Source organism: Corvus hawaiiensis, chromosome 9, assembly GCF_020740725.1.
Source record: "Corvus hawaiiensis isolate bCorHaw1 chromosome 9, bCorHaw1.pri.cur, whole genome shotgun sequence".
NCBI lineage: Eukaryota > Metazoa > Chordata > Aves > Passeriformes > Corvidae > Corvus > Corvus hawaiiensis.
Window position 1 is genome coordinate 14,306,454 of NC_063221.1, and position 19,271 is coordinate 14,325,724.

At 37.4% G+C, this 19,271-nt stretch overlaps 1 protein-coding gene across 1 annotated transcript in view; it reads right to left on the reverse strand.

The window, feature by feature from the left end:
- The window catches only part of PALMD (palmdelphin), a 47,298-nt gene that overhangs the window by 9,415 nt on the left and 18,612 nt on the right, over nucleotides 1-19,271 (reverse strand). The window contains exons 2-4 of the mRNA XM_048313079.1: nucleotides 15,332-15,377; nucleotides 10,165-10,245; nucleotides 4,666-4,796 (exon numbers count right to left, since the gene is read on the reverse strand). Coding sequence (XP_048169036.1) covers nucleotides 4,666-4,796; nucleotides 10,165-10,245; nucleotides 15,332-15,377 — 258 coding nt within the window. The remainder of the gene's footprint in view (nucleotides 1-4,665; nucleotides 4,797-10,164; nucleotides 10,246-15,331; nucleotides 15,378-19,271) is intronic.

The window sequence follows — 19,271 nt, forward strand, 5'->3', positions numbered from 1 at the left end:
TGAGACAGGGAGAAAGCTATGCTCGTTGTTCTGGGTTAAAGCACACCTGTAAAGTATCTCAGTCAAGTTCTTTGTTGAGTTAAGGCAGTGACTTAAACAGGTGTCCTGTATCCTATTTTTTTATTCTTTCTAGTCAAGACTGCTCCTTTCTGCATAAGTGTGTATTTGTTGGGTTTTAGATAGAATTTGCCTTATTAGCTGAGTAGTTGGGAGGTCACTTTTCCATGAAGATCTAGGATCTAACTCCAGATTTAACTCTGAAGTCAGATTTGAACTGAATGTCTTATGCTGTAGGTTAATGCTGTATAACTTCAGTCTCCTGCTTCTTTTTAAAAGAACTTTTTTTAACTTGAGGAAAAAAAAGCGAATTTTGAAAGCATCCATATTTGAGTGAAATATGCCTTCCTTTTTTGAAGGAGCTTTTGAATCCATGCTGGAAATCAGTGACTGTAGACCTAAGGCAGCTGCAACTGATACCATGTTTTGCTGAGCGAAGTCAGAATAGTCACAACTAGATGATCTGAGACAAAGTTACAGATGTGGTTGTAGAAGTGTTGGCCTATAACACTGAGGGAAAAAAGTGTTGTATTTTTGTATTTTGACTTCTTTACTATGTGCTAGGATGCACAATATTACACCAAAATCACCATGAGTGATTAAAGTCTGTCATCCCTTTAAAGTAATCAGACTAGAAAAGCTGAATGGAGGTTGACACATAAGCATTATTGATTTCCTTGTGTGGCTGAGGAATATGAATTAACATTATGGCTCTTGCTCTATTTAAACTCAGATATGTAGAGCTACACTAATGGGGCACTATGTGGACTTTTATCTGTTGGTGACAACGTCCTTTTTTTGATATACAAAGGTATCACAGGTCTCAGAACTGAGATGTGAAAAAAAAATACCTTCCGGATGAAAGTAAAAGCTAAAAAAATATTTTAAAGCTGCTAAATCTTTGGACCTGAGCTCTCCAAGACAGCTTTAGAGCCCTGATCAAAGGTACTGATTATAGTGCTAAAATACAAAAATTTTTATGAGGGGATGAATATTTTTGGACAGCTATAAAAGTAAGTAATAACCATGTGCCATGTTTTGGCACTTCTTGTGGAACAGTCTTTGTTTAATCTCTTGAGATGTTGCATTTTTTAGATGAGACTTGATCGCAATATTATCATAATTTGAAAATCATTTAAAAACTCGCAAAAGCATAATGAGCTGAAAAATCATTAACTTATACTGTGGGTTTATTTCAGTCTTGGCTCTAAACACTCCTAGACATGCAGGTGAAAGAAGAGGAGGAAAGATCTTGGAGATACTTGAAAAAAGGGAAGTGGAAAAAAAGAGAAAACACAACCCAAATAAATCAAAGATTATAAACACCATATATTTACCTGGGTGATCAAGAAATAAAGTTTATAGATGCTCTTGCACTCATATGAACACCCACTTTATATGGTAATTAAGAGACCTGATTCAATGCTCAGTGGGTTTAGAGAAAAATTCTCATACCCATATGATGGGAATTGCATCTAGACTCTAAGTATCTCTTTTGCAGTTTTACTTTCAAAAACAGATTTTTATGGTTAACTTTCAGAGTGTGTTGTGAGTGTGCACACTGGAATTTGTGGAAAGAAAACTTCTAAGAGATGCAATTTGTATATTTCAAAGAAATTGAAGCCCTTATAATATCATGCAGTTGAAAAGTTAGGCCAGGATTTTTCTGGGGTGTTTAAATGTTTAGAAACTTCTAAATCAATGACATTTTAATGAAATTATATCACAGTTTGTCTTGAAAGGATCTAGCAACTATTCTAGCAGTTACAAGAAGCTACCTTTTGTACAGTGCTGCATTTTTTTGGAGAGAAATGGAATTATGACATAGCTACTGTATTAAATCAATCCATTGAATATTTGTCCTTCTCTTTTTGAGTAGCACTTCTTATATGAGAGGTGAAAATAAGTAGTATGGAGGTGTGGATGAGAGAATAAACCTTAGAAGTCAAGACACTAAATGGAAGATTTCTCTGCCAAAGTAGCAGCTGAAGTAAGAAAATTTATGGACTTTGCCTGGGTGCTGCTGGCCACCAGCTGATCTGCTGGAGTTGGCATCACTGCCACCCCAGAAAAAAAAAAAAAAAAAAGCTTAAAAATGAAAAGCAGATAGGAAGATACCACCCTGAAGAATTCCAGACTGAGGGTAAAAGGCGGTTAACAAGTCCTCACAAGTTTTGAGGTGAGTCAAATGCTTTAGCAGCTCTGGGGTATAGCCTGAGTCTGCCTTCATGCATCACATTACAAGCAATTGAATAGACCTTAGTTGTTTTGCATTTTTAAATATGTTGTTTAGCAACTAATTCCATCAAGAATGAGTGTTATTAGCTGAAGATTAAGTGAGAAAACAGGACTCCTAATCCTTCATTCAGATTGTACCCTGACCAAGGATGTGCTTACTTGGCTCACTGAAGCTTCTGACACGTAAAGGGGGTAAATAGGACAGATAATGTAAATGCAATTTTTTGTCTGTAACCAAAGGATTCAGCCATTTGTCTGCAAGGTGGTTCAGGTTGCTTGCTAAACACTGCTATGTTTCATCATTGATACAAAGAATGGAAGTCTCCCTTTTGTAAAAAAAATGTTCAAATCTGAACTGATTAGCAGACATACACCAGCTCAATTTGACACCCAAATAGAGAATGTTTCAAAACAGAGGTCCCATTTAGGAGGGTGATGGCAAGGCCCCTGCCACTACTGCAAATAATCTGCCTACAATTGCAAATCCTCTCAGCAGAAAGAAACAAAAACTGGTCTAAGGGTAATCCAAAAGTGTTCAAAGTGATTCATATTTTTTTTAACTGAAGATAAAACACATACAGAGTAATCAACAGAGTAAACTGATTATGTCCGAATCAAGTGAGTTTTAATAGTCAGATGCTTAGAAGAAAGAATTCTGCTGAGCCTCTCTATTTATGTTATTTCTACTGTGTGACATGTCTACATGACCGGTTTAGCAATGTTTGATTTACAGGACAGGTCAAAGGTCAGACAAGCTTTGATTGGCTTTGGTGATATCTGTGGCATACCAAAAGCACTGTGCAAGTACTGGATGGTGCATATTTTATATTTATTAGTGGACTTTATTCCTAGGTTTCTGTATCACCACTGGCTGGTTTGAAACTGGGCTGGATATGTATAAATGAGATGTAATGCTATTTGAAAGGCAACATGGATGTTTTTCTAGAGTCCCTTGCTAAACAGCTGTTGGAGAATGGTAGGAAATACAATTTATAGCAAAAGACATGTGAATAAAGCTGCCTAAATTCTTAGCTCAGGCTTTTCTCACAATCAACAGGACTTTGAATCTAATCTCTCCTCTTACTACTTAGAGAAGAGCTGAACTTCCAGTGGTCTGATGGGGAAATACTTGCTCAGCACCATTTCCTTGTTGGTCCTTAGCCCATTCTAGCCCTAGATGCTGTTCTTTTCTGGCAATCACATTGTTGTATGGAGCCCTCTTGCATGCCTTCCAAGTGACAGCTCTTTCTGGGCTCTTTTCAGGGCATGCTGTCTACCTCCTACCACTGCAACTGTGAATCCTACAGAGGTGTGTTCTGCAGAGAAAAGTGCTTTTGAGCAAGAAGTCAGCATAATTATAGGAAAAACTACCACTAGGCTGCTACTTGTCAGCCAAGAGAATTATTTTCTGTGTCAGAGATGGAGCAAGGAGGGAAGAGGATGGGAGATCACCAGAGAAGGTAATCTTGGTGTCAACTTTACTGAAAGAGTGTGTGTAGGATGGCAGTGAAAGAAAAGTAGAGAGGAAAATGCTATTGAATTGAAATAGAGGAAGATGACTTGAAAAAGGATGATGAAACTTTCCAGAATCTAGAGGAACAGGAACATTTCATCCTTTCTGTGGGTGCTAAGGGGTAGTACCAGTCAATATACCTGGACCCAGGGAAGGAGCTGATTGTGTATACACAGCTCTTCACTTTGGGAGGTGCTAACTGAAGCTAAAAAGCACCTGGAATCATGTTCATAGTAAATAAGAGTCATTCATGAGACTGTCTCTGCAGTTTAATGTTAGCCCTGTGTGATAGGGATGCGCTAGGCAATGAGATCTGTAGAAACAACTCTAATGAAAGGTAAAAAAAAGGCCTTTACTATAGCAGGTTTTTGGGACTAAATTGAGTACAAAACACATAGAAAAGTGAAGATAAGTATTACTAATGGGGCTAGGGAGCCTGTACTGCTCTGAAGTGCTGTTATGGTGAAAGTCAGGTATTAAAGGCTGTGCCAGGACCTAGAGAAACTGAAGAACTTTCAAAATTTATTGTTATTTTGAAGTTCTGATTCAACAATTGCTATCTCAGAACAAGCCCCATATGTTGTGGCTTATACCTACTGAATAAGGCATGGGAAGGATATCTGGAATTAGAGAAACAAGTCCTCTGCAATATAGTTATTCTGCAATTTGTTACAATTTGAAGTATGAAAATTGTGTTTTGTATTCTCTAATTCTAACTGAGTTGAAAACATGACAAAGATTGCTTTACTCTGTGTGTGTTTAGCACTTGTTGACATTTTCATCTTTTCCAAAATAAGATAGGACTTTTAAGATGGAACCATTTTAATCCAGACACAAGGGCAGGGGTACTTCCCTACCTGAAAATGTCTTGTTCCAGCTCATGAGTCCGTTGTTGGTCCTCCTGATTCTGCTTTTGCATTTCTTCTTCTTCTTTTGGAGTCATAGAACTAAAGCCATCCAAGAGCCATTTTTCTCTCAAGGCCTTTTTCTGATGGGGAAAAAATAGACAAGTAAGTGAATGCTGAATGTTAGGGTATTCAGCCCTTTACTGTACCTGTCTTGATGCCACAGATGTGATCCACAGCATTGTGATCTATCCAGCATAAGGCAATCTGACTGCAGTGAGTGCCACTGGAAGAGAAATACTAAACAACTTTTGCGTTTCGAGATTGGCTTAAAAACCAAAATCTTTAGGAACAATGTCCCATTTTATTAGTTCATCCAACAAAAATGTAGAGTATGTCAGCTGCTATCCACAATAAATTAATATTGGTAAGTGGATCCAGTGGGGTGTGTGTCTCCAATAAAGCAAACCAGCTGTACAACCCTACATATAACAGACTCATGTGAAAGGCTCCAGTCAGAAGCACAGTTGTTTTATTTCAATAGCCCTGATTTCTGGGGTCCTGGCATTGCATAACTTCTGAAGGGAGATTTAAAAGATGAAAAGTTTCTGTAAATAAGACTGTATAGGAGTAAGAGATCTCTAGGGAGTTAGTGATGCAATGCTACCCCTGGAACTTACAAGGATCTTGTGTAATTATGATCGTGAACTCACATTTCAACTGGTGAAGATGTGTGGGGTAAGAGGGGCAGTGGAAAAATGGAGCATGGGCAGCTGGTGACTGGTTAGTGTTTCAGCAGACCTGCCATGTATTTAGAGCTGCTGTTGTAGGGGCAATCCAGAGCTTAGGTATTTAGGTCCTGACTTGATTAGTGCCTGTGAAGTTCTTTCTGTGCAGTGGTGGCTTACAAATGGCTGTATTGCATGTGCACAGGTAAGGGTATCTCTCTCAGCTGTATTTTCAAATTCTGAAATACAGTTGTATGGACTGATTGTTTCCTATAACTGCTTTACACTATGAAAGGTGGTACCTGAAAGTCTTCAGAGCTCTCAAAAATACTCCTGGTGTGAAAAAAAAGAAAAATATTCTTGGAGATAACTTCATATTTGCAGGCTAAAAGTTGTAAATCATGCCAACTTTCTTGCACCCTTTTTACTCCTTTCAGTCTAACTCAGGGATATAAATCCAGTTGCTGCCTTGGGGAAGGAGTTGGGACTCCATAGAAATACTCTTTCAACAGGCAAAAAAAGAGCACACATATAAAGTCTTTAATTAAACATGAATGTTCCAGTTATAATTTAGATTCCTTGAGCTGTCTAATTTCCATGTTACGTTTTTGCTTTTTTTGCCCCATATGGTTTTGTTAATTGCAGGATGTGGATGCAGATTAAATTGAATTTTTACTACTGCTGCTTGAGGCAGAGTGTGGCCAGCACTGGTGAGAAGGCTACATGGACCTCAGTGCTGCTTGCAGGGGCTTTTGGAATCCCTGCCTGCATCCTGTGTTGGGTCACTTAAACTGTTGCTTCCTACACTTTTCTATTTATTGTGTACTTTCCATGAGGTTGTTACTGAGGCCCAACTGGCAGAGGAATATATATGTAGGACCTGATTGCAGTTAGAAGCTACTTTCCACTTGACATATAATGTCATAGAAAGTATGTCTAAAACAGGCTTGTTGAGAAGTCTGTGCACTCCATGGTGCTTTTTATTATTTTACTTGTGGGATGTAAGAGCAATGTTTACAGTTGCCTTAGCCTGCAGGACAGCATTTGGTCTCTCTCAACACTGGACTCTAGGAAATCTTGGTAAACAGGTTGCTCCAAACTGATGTCCTGAGCCTTGACTCAAGCTGTAGAATCACTTGGCAGCACTTCCTGAGAGTTGTGTCTTAGGCTCTAATGAAATAAATGCAGATTTTAATAGGATAGTGATACATGATCTGGTAGATGCAGGTAGTCTGGTGTTGGCACAACTCTTATTGACCACAACATACTGTGTTCTCAAGCTGGAGGGCACATAGTTATTAATTCCCTTTCTATCAAGCTGTTTAGATTTTAATGATAAGTCTGGCTTCTAGAAAAGTGAGGTTGTCATCCTGGTTGGAACTGTATTAGTCTAGGACTGATGTCTCCAGAAATAAATGTATAATTCCTTGTGAGATTTACAGCAGGGCTGGCACTGTAGACCTCAGAAACCGATACCATCAATTGAAATCAGCAAATGCTTCTGTATGTGTAGGTTAGGCCCAAGAAAACAAACATGCTAAATACAAGTGTAACACAATAGTGTTATTTTTGCATGTTTCTAGAGCAGTTTGCTGCTACTCCCAACTAAATGCCATATAATCTTTTTCATTTAATTAGCCATTTTTGAAAGAATGACACATTGTGTAGTTTGGAAATAGCCTTTGAATAAAACACTGTTTCAAGTCTGTTCCGACACAAGCAGCGACACAAGCCAGTGCAGGAGCAGCTGCTTTGGGCCTGACAGGTTTTTTTTCTTGCTCTCTAGCATTTCCTTCCATGACAAAGTGTCTCTAGCTCAAAACTAGGCTGTGCATGTGTTATAGCACTGCATGAAAGCACTTTCATTTTGCGTTAGGCTCCATGTGTTAAGGGAAAGGGATACGTATACATTGTGACGAGATAAAACCCTGGAAAGGGCCAAAGGCTGGAAAGTAATCACTTTGTTTTGTGGTTCAGGGACATATCAAAAGTACTGTGACAATATTCTGCAAATTCTGTGAATAATTTACAGTGTGTGCTCCAGGTATAACTCCACTGCAATCCTTTACAAGGCTGGCTTAACACTGGAAGATTCATCTTTCACTGGAAAGCAAAGGTGTTTTGAGTTTGTGGGTCTTGCTCTCCTGGGGTATGGCAGTTTACCTTACAACATTTTGGGGAAGGCATAAGTAGCTTTCATGTTTTTTCACAAAAAAATGTGGTTCAACACTGTTAACTACCAGAGGAAGAAGGAGGTGTGTGACCAGCACCTACAAGGTAGCACTAGTGGAGTTCAGGCATGTCAGAAGCCTGATACTTAATAAGCTAAACTGTAAAAGCTCTTAGAAAGTACATGCAAATCAGTGCTGACTGCACTTTTAAAACAATTTTGTCTGGTCCTTTCCCTTGTGCCTCAGTGAGAAGGATTCCAGATAGGAGGAAGGATTAGTTGTTGGTGCATCTAGAAATGCTTGATGAAATTTCCCCTGTACCCGCACTAGCAGCCCCCAATACCCCTCACAGTTGTGTGAAGCCCTGTCCACATAGGTGTATTTGCTTGCATGCATCACTTCATGTGATAGAAGTGCTCATGCAGGGAATAAATGTTCCTTCTCCAGTTCTACCAGATAACTAAGATCTGTTATGATGCCTCATCTCTGTCTTTCTGGAAGCTTGCTTGGGGACAGCAAACAAAGTCATTGGGAAGCCAGAGCAGGGATTCCTATTTACAAAATGGAAGTTTAAAATAGAAAAGCCTACAACAAACAAAAAACATACCAAAAAAAAAAAAGCTCCAATCAAAAAAAACCCCACAAACCAAAGCAACAACCTTTTAATAAACCTTTTGCTAAGGGTTATAAATAGGAAGGACAAAATGAGGAACAGGATAGTGTTATCCATCTAACAAGAACATCTCTATGGCAGTGAGATTTACTAACCTGCAATAGTTTCCTAGGGGACAGGTGTGAGTTACACTAATAGATCACGGAGCTCTGGACTTCACCATGCACAACTGGTATGTGTATAAATGAGTGAAATCAACCTGAATTGCTGGGGAAATAATCCCTCAATAAAATTTACTGTAGTGTTTAAATGTTTTAGAAGTCTAAATCTGTCTTAAAGCAATTTATGCACTGGATCCTTTTGTTGTTTGACCCCGTTGGAATACCTGAATTAGTCTGAAGCATGAATGTTCATTAAGGGACAAAGCTTCTAGGGCATCAAGCAAAAGATGTTCATGTACTAATGTTGTATTTGATATTAGGTGCTTGTCTTATTCCTGAGTTGGGAAAAGTAGTCTACATTTTGTGTGCTCCAAATAATGTATGTATTTATACAGCATACATGTGTATGTAAGTATATATTTATAGTATTTAAATGTACACTTGAACCTTCTTTTCCAAGTGAATAGCTTCCTCAACAGATCCTTGATTTGCCTCATAAATGCAATAGGACTGATTTAATTTAAAATCTTTTCTGTGTGATATCTGTATGATTTCTCATAGAACAGGCAAAGAAATCACATCCTCTGTTCTCTTCCAAAGGAAAACCATTTCAGTAGTATTTTTCCAGGACTGTTTTAGCCTCTAAAAACTCCATAAAATTTCTTCAGAGTAAGTGCAAGGTTGGTTTTTGATTTCTTAACTTTTAAAACTCCATTGTACCTATTAATTTTAGCTACAAACATGTACTAGGTCTGTAAGGAAACTGCCCTAGGGCTCTGTCTGCACCCAGCACTAGTGAGGATTAGCTGGTTGTCTAGAACAGATCAGTTTATCCCTTTATAGAGAAGGGCAAAAGAGTCATCTGGATTTATAGACATGGAAACTTGAAATACAGCTTTCAGTACTCAATGTAGCCATGTACTATGATGGAGGAATAGAGTCACATGTTTGCTTCTCAAAGGTTACAGGACTTGGAAAAGATATTCCCCTCCCTTTTAGACAAGATGTTACACAAATGGTCAAGCCTGTCCTTGGAGTAACTACCTTCCAATAAAACCTGGGCCTGGCTGTATGTTGGCTTGCCTGGCCCAGTGAACTAGTTTATCATGGCTTCTCAGTTTTTTGGCTTGACACAAAAGAAAAGGGTGGATGAAGCTCAGGATCTGGTGTCTGTTTTGAAAAGGAGTCTGTTTTTAAATATGCTTCTCTCACATTTGCTCAAGGAGACGCGCCATGCTCCTGGTGTTAGATTCAATATATCTTCCTTGAAACTGTTTATCTGCTCACATAATGAAGAGTATGGAAAATACCAAGTCTTGCATATTTCTGGAAGCATAGATTTTTGTCTTATCTCCCTAAATGACGTGTACTGCCAAAATTATTTTAATTATTTTACTAAAGAATAATTAAACAAGCTGAAAAAAGCCTACAGCCAAATAAATAGGGTATTTTTTTAATAGGGAAAAAAGTGCACTTAGACCTTATGATTGTGCTGCACCCTGAACCAAGTGAGGCTGCTGTTGTGGGATTAGGGAGTAAACACACCCAGTCTGACATGTGAGGCTTAATTTTCATCTGTGAGTTTTTCCTGGTTATGATCTCATTTTATGCCATGAAAGTGATCAAGTAACATTAGCTCCACAGTGTAATTTTTTTCAAAGAGTGATGCTTATTAAAGTCAAATGGAGTCCTGGCAAGACTCCAGAAAGCTGTGAAAATTTGACAGTAAAAGCACAACTTAAATGTATGAAGATTTGCATTCCAAAATCCCCCAACCTTTATTCATGCTGTGTGACTCAAGGCTATCTTTAGTTGCATAAATCTAACACTTTACTTACCTTTAAATGTTGGTGTTTCATTTTTTCCTCTTCTACTTTTAGGCGTTTCTGTGTAATTTCTTCTTGCAGTTTTCTTTTGTCCTACAAATTAAGAACAGTGAAACTTTGTTTAGAGAAATTACTTGTTAATAAAATTATTATGTGTTGTTCAGTAGGGTGAAATCAATCCATGCAAATAAAGCCTTATTTTAAAGCTCATGTGGTGCTTAGTCAGTGCATAATTCTTTGCAGCAACAACTTGATCCTACACAGCTATGGTTTCCACTGCTCTTTCTCCAAAGTACATTTAAATGTGTTAATGACCACAAAGGAGGGATGATGCAAAATAAAAATGATTGGGAAGGGTAGGGGATGAAAACAGGAAGAAAGTACATTTGAGTACATTGAGAATTGTACATGCAGGGTGAGACTAAAAATGGGTCCTGACCAAAATTCCTAAGGCAGCCCACACATCGTTTAGGAGAGGAAAGAGTCTGCACTGAGCAACTGTGATACATCACTAAATGAAATGGGCTGTTGGTGAATCCAGCACTGAGTTTACATATCTTGTGGCTAATAGCTGAAATAAACAAAGGTATAGAAATTTATTTTGTTAGTCAAATAATAGTAAGTATGAGAACAGAGAAATGTAAGATACTTCATATATGTTGTTGCTACCTCTCAATTAAAAAAAAAAAAAAATTGCCTGTGCACAGGCTGTTTTCATGGCTGTGGATCTTTAGAAGAAAAATCTCAAGTGGTGCTGGTATATCATTGTGCCACCTTAATCCTTTTTATATACAGATTACAGAAAAAAGGAAATGGGTGAAAAATGTCTTAACGCTGGCAATACTTGAGCCTCTCCTGTTTTTGGATAGCATTATCACATGGGGTAACCTTGTGGCTCCTCTGTGTGCAGCCAAACACTGATTTAGTACCTTGTGTCCTCAGCAGCCAGGGGGAAAGGAATCATGCCAAAGGAAAGTAATTTTAATAAGGTGTATTAATTGGCTATTCTCTTGCCATGTGCCAATCAACAAATATTTGTACTTGTTTCTTGATATATTTTAGGGAAGTAAATGGAATCTTCTGTTGCCCTATGCAGTAATGTTTGTTGACTGGAAGCTAATCTCTCTTTCCTTTCAATTAGAACAGCCTGATTCTGTTAAAAAAGTGATAGCTTTTTTTTAAAGAGTCTGCTTTCAGAAAAGTATGGTTTAGGAAGGAGTTAACTTCTTCACAAACAGAGGAAGAACCGTGCCCTTTCAGCCCACCCGAGGACCCAGCTGTGTGTAAGGACTGGAGAAAGTTAGAAAGGAAATGCTAGACATAAGGCCAGGAGTTGTTCTCCACCATTTCCCTAGGATCCGGGATTTGGAAACAGGAAGAGACGTGGTATGCTTGGCTGAATCACTTCACTGTTACTGGAAACTAGAAATTAGCAGTGGGACCACAGGCTCTAAGAACACTTTGCTGAAGGATAGGAAGGCTGGCCAAGCACTACTGGTACTATGCTGGGATTTAGCAGGTGAACATCAGAGTGTCACTGATCTCTCGCAGTCTGCTAAGTACAGTAATTATTTATAAACACTTTACAACTTTTCCTTGATGGTGTTTGTCTGCCTTTTTAATACTCCAAACAGAATAGGTGGGACTCTCTCTCAAAACAAATGCTATTTTCATCTGTGCAGTGGTTTTGTGTTTTGCCAATGCTCTTTAATACAATTATCAAAGTTACTGATTTAGGATCAGTACAATATGTAATTTTTCTTCCATTTCCCTTGTGAGAGACTTTATCCTAGAGCTGCCATTCTGGATTTTTCTTGGCCATTCCTGATTTGGAAGACATAGTATCTGGTCTCTGATCTTCACACTTTTCCTTACTTAGGAAATATTACTGATATAATGGTATAAATGGCCTGTAAATCATTAGATGAGCAGTGTGACAAGAGCTTGTGTTTACAGATTATAACAATTCTTAAGGAAAACTCTTTTTGTCTTTACTAAAGTTCTGGATAAGATTCTTAGCCAGAGAATGAACTTTTACTTGGTTTATATGATTAAAAAATATTCTAAGTCAATTTGAATATTCTTTTTGTACCAGTTGAGGTGTAATAAGAGTTTGGGCAGTCTGAAATCAGTATTTGTACATAAACTACTGTGCAGAAAGAAATCTGAGTATAAAGGCATAAATTAGTGCATTCTAAACTAACTATATAATAAGGAACCTATTCAGTAAAGAAACTTTTGAATGTTTTTTTTTTAAGAGGTCTGTGTTTCTTTCATGTCCAATGCTTTTTCCCTGAAGGTTTTCTTCTTGTATCCTTTGGTGTTCTAGAATGTTTTAATTTCACTGGTTGGTATTAAATATCCATTATACAGTTATCCAGATTAAATAGGTTGAAATAGATTGTCTTTTATATGTCTAGTCTATATATCTATATAGTTTAGTCTAATTCTAGAAGCCAAGAAATATGAGGAATCTTTTTGAACCTCGTGTGCAAAAATAACTTTAAAAACCTGTTAGAACACTTCCTACAGTCTATTCTGCTATGCTTTGTCTGCACATCATGTCTTGCTTTATGAAGCTTTGACTATACATCTAATGGAATAAATGTTTATTCCTGGATAGCTAAGGGAGCCATGATTCTATTAAACTTTGTGCTGTGCCCATGCAGATAATCATGTTGCTGGCAGAAGTCCTTGAATCCTCTCTTACTGCTCTTTTAAATGTGAACAGGATTTGCTTTTTATGAAGGAGCATCTTCGGCCATTCCTTTCTGTTGTGCATCAATGCAAGGTAAGACTTGGTGTTAATTTTCACTCCTACTGAAACATGTGGGACTCTTTCCTGACTTTTGTACATAGAAATGAACTGTGTTCTAAACTGGATCTGTCTGAAAGAAAGGGAATTGCATCCATAGAGCAGTGCCTTGTGAAATATCTTGTCTGCCAAGTCTATTAGTTTGTATCAGTGTTCTACAGTGGTGCCAAAGGTGGTGATCTTGGTCCCCTGGAAAATGCCACATACTGTCAAATTCCATGGAGCAGCTAATGTTTTAGCTAACGTATTTTTATTTTCATATAATTTTCCAGGTATTAAAACCCATTAAGCATCAAAAATATTAAAGCTTTCATATTTACGGTATGGAAGTCTTGCTAACAAAATGGAGGCATTTGATTTTTTACTTTTTACGTTCTATATACACCAGTAGTAGGTGGTAGCTACATAACAAAGGAAAAAGTTTCCTTTCCAGAGCCATGGGAGCATCAAAATATTTAATAACAAAAACATCCCTAACAAAAACAATAAAAATGTTTTCCTTTTTTATTTGCTACATGGAGAAGATTTGAAAAAGACTTTGAAAATCCTACTGGCTCTGTGAGAGCCAGTTGCTGTCAAGGAGACAGGTATTTAACAACAGAAACCAATAAGGTTTAGTGCAGGTGCAGTTGTTGACTGCTGAGTGCCCCTTGCTATCCTGTGTTAGATCCTTTACAGCAAACATCCGGTAGGTAGCACTTGAAATTCCCAGGTATGTTCCTTGAGACAAACCTTCCCAGACCCACTGAGGGCTTGCTATTGTAACTGCAGTGTGTTGTTTCCCTAGACAACTCATACTGCAGATTAAAGGCTGATAACTTCACCTTATTTAGGCTACCTCCTTTCTGCAGTCAGAACACTCAGAGTGTTTCAATTAAATGCTCTGGACTGATGAAAGTAGAGAGCAAATAGCTCCTTGACACAGGAAGTGTAATAAATGAAGTCATAGGCAGAACCCAAATATGATTTCGTATTTCTTCTAATGCAAAATGCTGGAGGCTGCCCCAGTTTCTTAAAAAAATACTTCTCCAGTATTCATTTGGAAGCAAAGATGCACCTGGAGGATGCCAACCTGAGTATGTTCACAGGAGCCTCATCAGACAAACGTGCTGCCCTCTTCCTGCTCCTAGCTCCCAGGGAGCATAAAACTTTGCAAGGCCTGGGCTTCTCTGGAGTGCCAAAACAGTTGTTATCTTTTGAGCCCATACACTAGAGACAAAGTCCAGGTTATGACCCTGGTTCAGGCAACATTGCAGTTAAACAAATAAATGTACTCTAAACCCTCTAAAACATTTCAAATTACCTTATTGTGGGCTTGTGTCAGGTCTGAAGTAAATACAATAAATGGTCCTGTTGGCTTTTATCAAGTGCCATAGTAAAACTTAACTGAATTAAAACCTGGCCTATTAGTTTCCTGTAGATTTCCAGTTATGCCTTTTAAAATTTATTTTGATCCTGGTAAAGTATTTTTTAATTCTGCCCACCATTTATTCTGCTAGTAGTGTTTCCCAACTAATCTATCATGTTAAGAATGTGACAAATACCTTTGTTTCCTTTATTTGTGTTTAACTAAGAGAGTAAATGATCCTTCTGGAGGTTTCCTTTTATATCAGAGGGCCAAATTTTGTTTCAGTTTAAGCCTTTTGTAACTAAGTAAGTTTCAATGGAGATCAAATCAGAGGAGAATTTGGATTCAGCCATTTTTTATAACATCAGGTTGTATTACTTTAAAAATAGTTTAGTTGTTCCTTTCATACACTAGAAATCATCACTCAGATTTCCTTTTAGAAGAGAAACTGAAAATGTTTTCTAATGTCCTCAGCATAAACTTCACTGAGTCCTTCCTCTGAAAACTGACAGGTAGGAATTTGCTTAATCCAAGCTTGTCCTTTTTTACTTTTCAGACAGCAATACTTATGACAGATCATCAATAACTCAGAAATTGTATTTAATTCCACAGTTCAAATGAAAAATCTTTAATCTCACATTGTGAAATGTGAAAATTGATTTGTTCTGGAATTCTCTAGCTGCCTTTTGACCTTCAGGCAAACATTCAGTATGATGACAGTAATGTGTGTTTTAGACTGTCCAGTAGTGATTTTCACACACACTTTCACTGCTTTGAATTTAATTTTAAAGTGCAATACAACCCATAATAAAGTCAGTACAGTCAACTTAGCTGTCTTAAAGCAGTATCTTATAAACTAGCACTATTAAGTAATAATTTCAAGCAGACATAAAGTCTTTTCTTTTTCTGTCCTGGGATAAATCATTATTCAGCAAATACACAGCAGCTCATTAATGATATTACTTCTAAGCCTTTTTTTTTTTTTTTAATAATGAATTATAACCATGAGCACTTACTGTTATGGCCTGGAATCTTTCTTTCAGCAATTCGGCTTCCTCCATTCTACAAATCAAAAACAGACAAGTAGTGAAGGCAAAGAGAATGAGACCATAAGCAAAAAGCCTCCTGGTGGGGCTACAAAAAAAAGCTGAGGTGATTTGATCCAATTCCAGAGCAGAAAGAGGCAGAATTTTTGACTTGTCAGAAGAGTCCCTGAACAGATGAGCAGATCAGTCCAGACAGATACATGTAATGAGGGTGTGGAGAAGAGGCAGACAAGGAGAGTGCTGGCATGAGTTGACTGACAAGTTGGAACAGTGGAGCACAAACCCTTTTCCTTCAAGAGCTGCCAACTCTTTGTTTTAATGTGCTCGGTTAGCATGCCCCTGCTTCTTTAACTGTTAAATGCCCAAAACAGACTCTTACAGGACCACGGCTGAAGTAAACTTTTATAATGGTTCTATTTCTCTTTCCTCTCTTTTTCTATGCTTCTGGTAATATACAGATATTTAAAATTGATTAAGTTTATTTAAATTTATAAAGTTTATTATTTCAATTATTAATCTTATTTCACCCTTATATTTTAACCTGTTGTAATATTAGCCCTGGAGATGGCACGGAGTTTTTTTGAGATGGCAGTTTCAATTTAGTTTGGTAGATGAAATTTTTAGAAAAGCTATATTCATAGCTGGAAGAGTTTTAGAACTGCTAACCTAAAGTAAGATAAACTTTAAGCAGTCAGGTCTTTCATTAAATGTAAGTGTTAATCTGTGCAATTACTGGTCAGCTATCTGGGACTCAGGGGAAGCTTTGTCTAAGTAAGGATTTCAGGATCATCACTGCAGTGTTACCAAGATGAATCTAAAATGCTGGTGGCTCTCATGCTGGATTTTTATTCAGCTGACTTGCTGCGGACTTCTGCTGAAAACAGCATTCTGTGCCTTAAGAGATGGTGCACATTTTGACCTTTCCATTTACCTGAGTGAGAGTCAGCCACCCAAAATCAATCTAGGAAACTTGCAGAACAAGTGGAACTGCCTTAGTAAAATCTAGTTGTGGAAAAGATTCTAAGCAAATCAAACAGCATAAAGATGTAATGTGACTCTGGAATCCCTTTGTTACATTCAGTATCATGTAACTCAAGTCTTTGTAAGGACACCAGCAGAAGAGTCAGTCAGTAGGTTTGGATTTTTACTGCTAGTTCACTGACATGACTAAACTCAGCAGGATTTGGTGATGGGGTTCATTTTACATGTTGGTACAGAGACCTGAATCTTAGTGGCAAATCAAGCTTGTTATTAGTAAATTCTAAGATGCTTCAGAATTGAACACTTGATGGTGAAATTACAGCCTTATAATTCAATAGAAATCAATATTTAATTTCAGTTTCCACCTTTCTAGTATGTCATCACTCTGTATACGAGAGCAGATTTTCCCCCTCTGCAGCTGGGGATTAAGGGTTCATTAATGTTTTGTTTATACTCTGATCCACCCTGAGGTTTTGTTCAAACTTGCAAAGACCCCATTTTTATTCTCCAGTGAAGATTTTGTTTCTATTTTTTAAATATTAATATATGTTTCATTTGGTCAGCACCTGAAGTTTTAAAAATTACCACATTAAAGCAAACTCAAAGTTCAAAGGCAAGTGTATTTAGGTGTATCAAGAGACAGATTACATGGGAATTTAAATGAGTTTGTTTTATGAATTTGAGAATAAATTCAACCACCCTGTGAAAATAAATATATTGTTGCTGCAGAAGCCAATAGAGAGACAGTCTTTCTGTTTAAGCTTTCATAAGTTAGTATAGCCTAACTTACTAAACTTTGAAAAAAAAAAAAAAACCCAACCAAAACCAACTTATTTTACCTTTGTCTTCTGTGAAGTTCATCTTAAAGTGTGTATATGGACTTCAGAATGTTTAAAAATATTTAAAGCAGCAAGTGATTTCATCAGAAGTAAGGATATCTGGTTTGGGCCAGAATCGGTACTCTGATATAAATGGGATCTACTCTCAATGGGTGGAGGAATTAGATCTGTGTTTCAAGATCAAATTAAAATCAGTGGGATTGCATTACTTTGAATTCTTATGATCTAAAATATTGTCCTAAATTTATCATTGAAAATTATTTAAGTGTTTTTAAAACTCCTACTTGTGGGAGTTAGTTACAGACTCAAAAGTATGTAACATGTATTCCCCTAATCTAAACCAGTAAATTGACGTAACCTGAAGAAGGTTTCTAGAATGTTGCTTCTGGTTTTAGGTGACAATTATTAAGAAAGTATTTGAAACCCACTTTAAATATTTTAAATTGTTTAAATCATATATATCCCTTAGCTAGGCAGGATTTGTTGTTCAGTCAATAGGTTGCTTTCCAGTTATCTTAATCCTATTCTGCATGGGATTTATGTGCAAGAGAAGAAATGGACCAGCTGTCATTTTGTCTGCCCCCTAAGCCTGCCTTACTGATAGGAGTATCCATGGAGTAAAGGGTAGAGCAGTGAATCTGAACAGCTGTGTTTCCAGTCCTCAGGATTCTTGGAACAAGGTTTCTCAGAACTTGCCTGCCAGAAACATATCCAGAGGAAACTACCTACCTATTCTGCAACTTTAAGAAAAAGTTTGTTTTTCTTTTGGTAGAATAGATTCTCTGAGTGAAGCAGAAAATGTTTTTGTATCATATAATTATAATTAGTCATACAGATTGGATTTTTTGGCTTCACTTATTTCTTTGTTCGTTTCCTTTTTGCACTGTGTACCTAATTTAGGAATAATGATGAAAATCTACAGCACAAGGTGAAAGAGTTCCCTTATGAAGTCTTACAGAAAAGTGGATGGGAATGGAGAAGAATGCAACATCATGAGCCAAAATCTAGAAGGACCACAGAAGCACTTTCACAGCTGAAAATGCAAGTTCTGTTGTTCATTTCTGGAGCAATGTCTGAGTCCTGGAGTGGTCTTCAGAACTGTAGTGGCTTTCCCTGGCCATGATCTACATACAATATCAGCCTCACTTCTACTTTTGCTCATTGTACTGGGATTTCTTTTGAAACACATAATTAACCTAAGGTACAATGAGATATAGATTGTTGTAGCAAACAATTGCCTCTGAGAAGAAACGCATTAAACGAAAGGAAAAAGAAGCTTTCGCTTTTTCAAAAAGTGAGTTTGAAGTGAATGGAGTTGATTAGGTTGTTATCAGCTGAAAACATAGCCTATGCTTTCTGCAAAGAGTGTTCACCGAGTTCATGAATTCACATTTTGTTCATCTTAACTAGTTTGATAATTTTGCTTCCTGATGAGCTGCCTTTGGTAGTTGTGTTTGAAACACGAAAAGAGTGTTTTGGACTCAGTACAAAAGGGAATTCTATATTCTTACAGTGAGCAAATGTACTGCCTCTATGCATTTGTCTGCATGTAGCCTTGACACTCTGACAGCAGGAATAGAGAGGAGATAAATTTCGTTGAAGGTCTCTCAATAAAAGTGTTTACTGCAGCTGTCCTGTCAATTGACCCAAAAGTCTGTTATTGGGGATGCCTCAATTGATTGAGAGACAGTATCTCCTCCAGCTAGAACCATGATTTTGCATTTTACAGGTAGAAAATAAACCAACAAGAAATAGAAGTTTGAAAATCTAAATAAGGCTCATGTCCCACCATCAAATTATATATTTGAAATTATTAAAAAGTGTATATATTTCAGGATCTTAAAGAAAGTTCATAACAAAACATCTGCCAGCTCTCAGGAGGGATTAAATTATGCTTTGAAGGCAAATTTTGGAGAAGTAATGCCCTACTAGCCAAGTCCTTTAACATAATGAATTTCTTGGGTTTTCTTGCTGAAGCAAAACAATATCCAGATATCTGATTTATACAGTTTTTTGAGGCTAAATTCCACCTCATTTACTTGTTAGAGTAGACACACCCCCCGAATCTCTGGGAGGAAAAGCCTTGGACT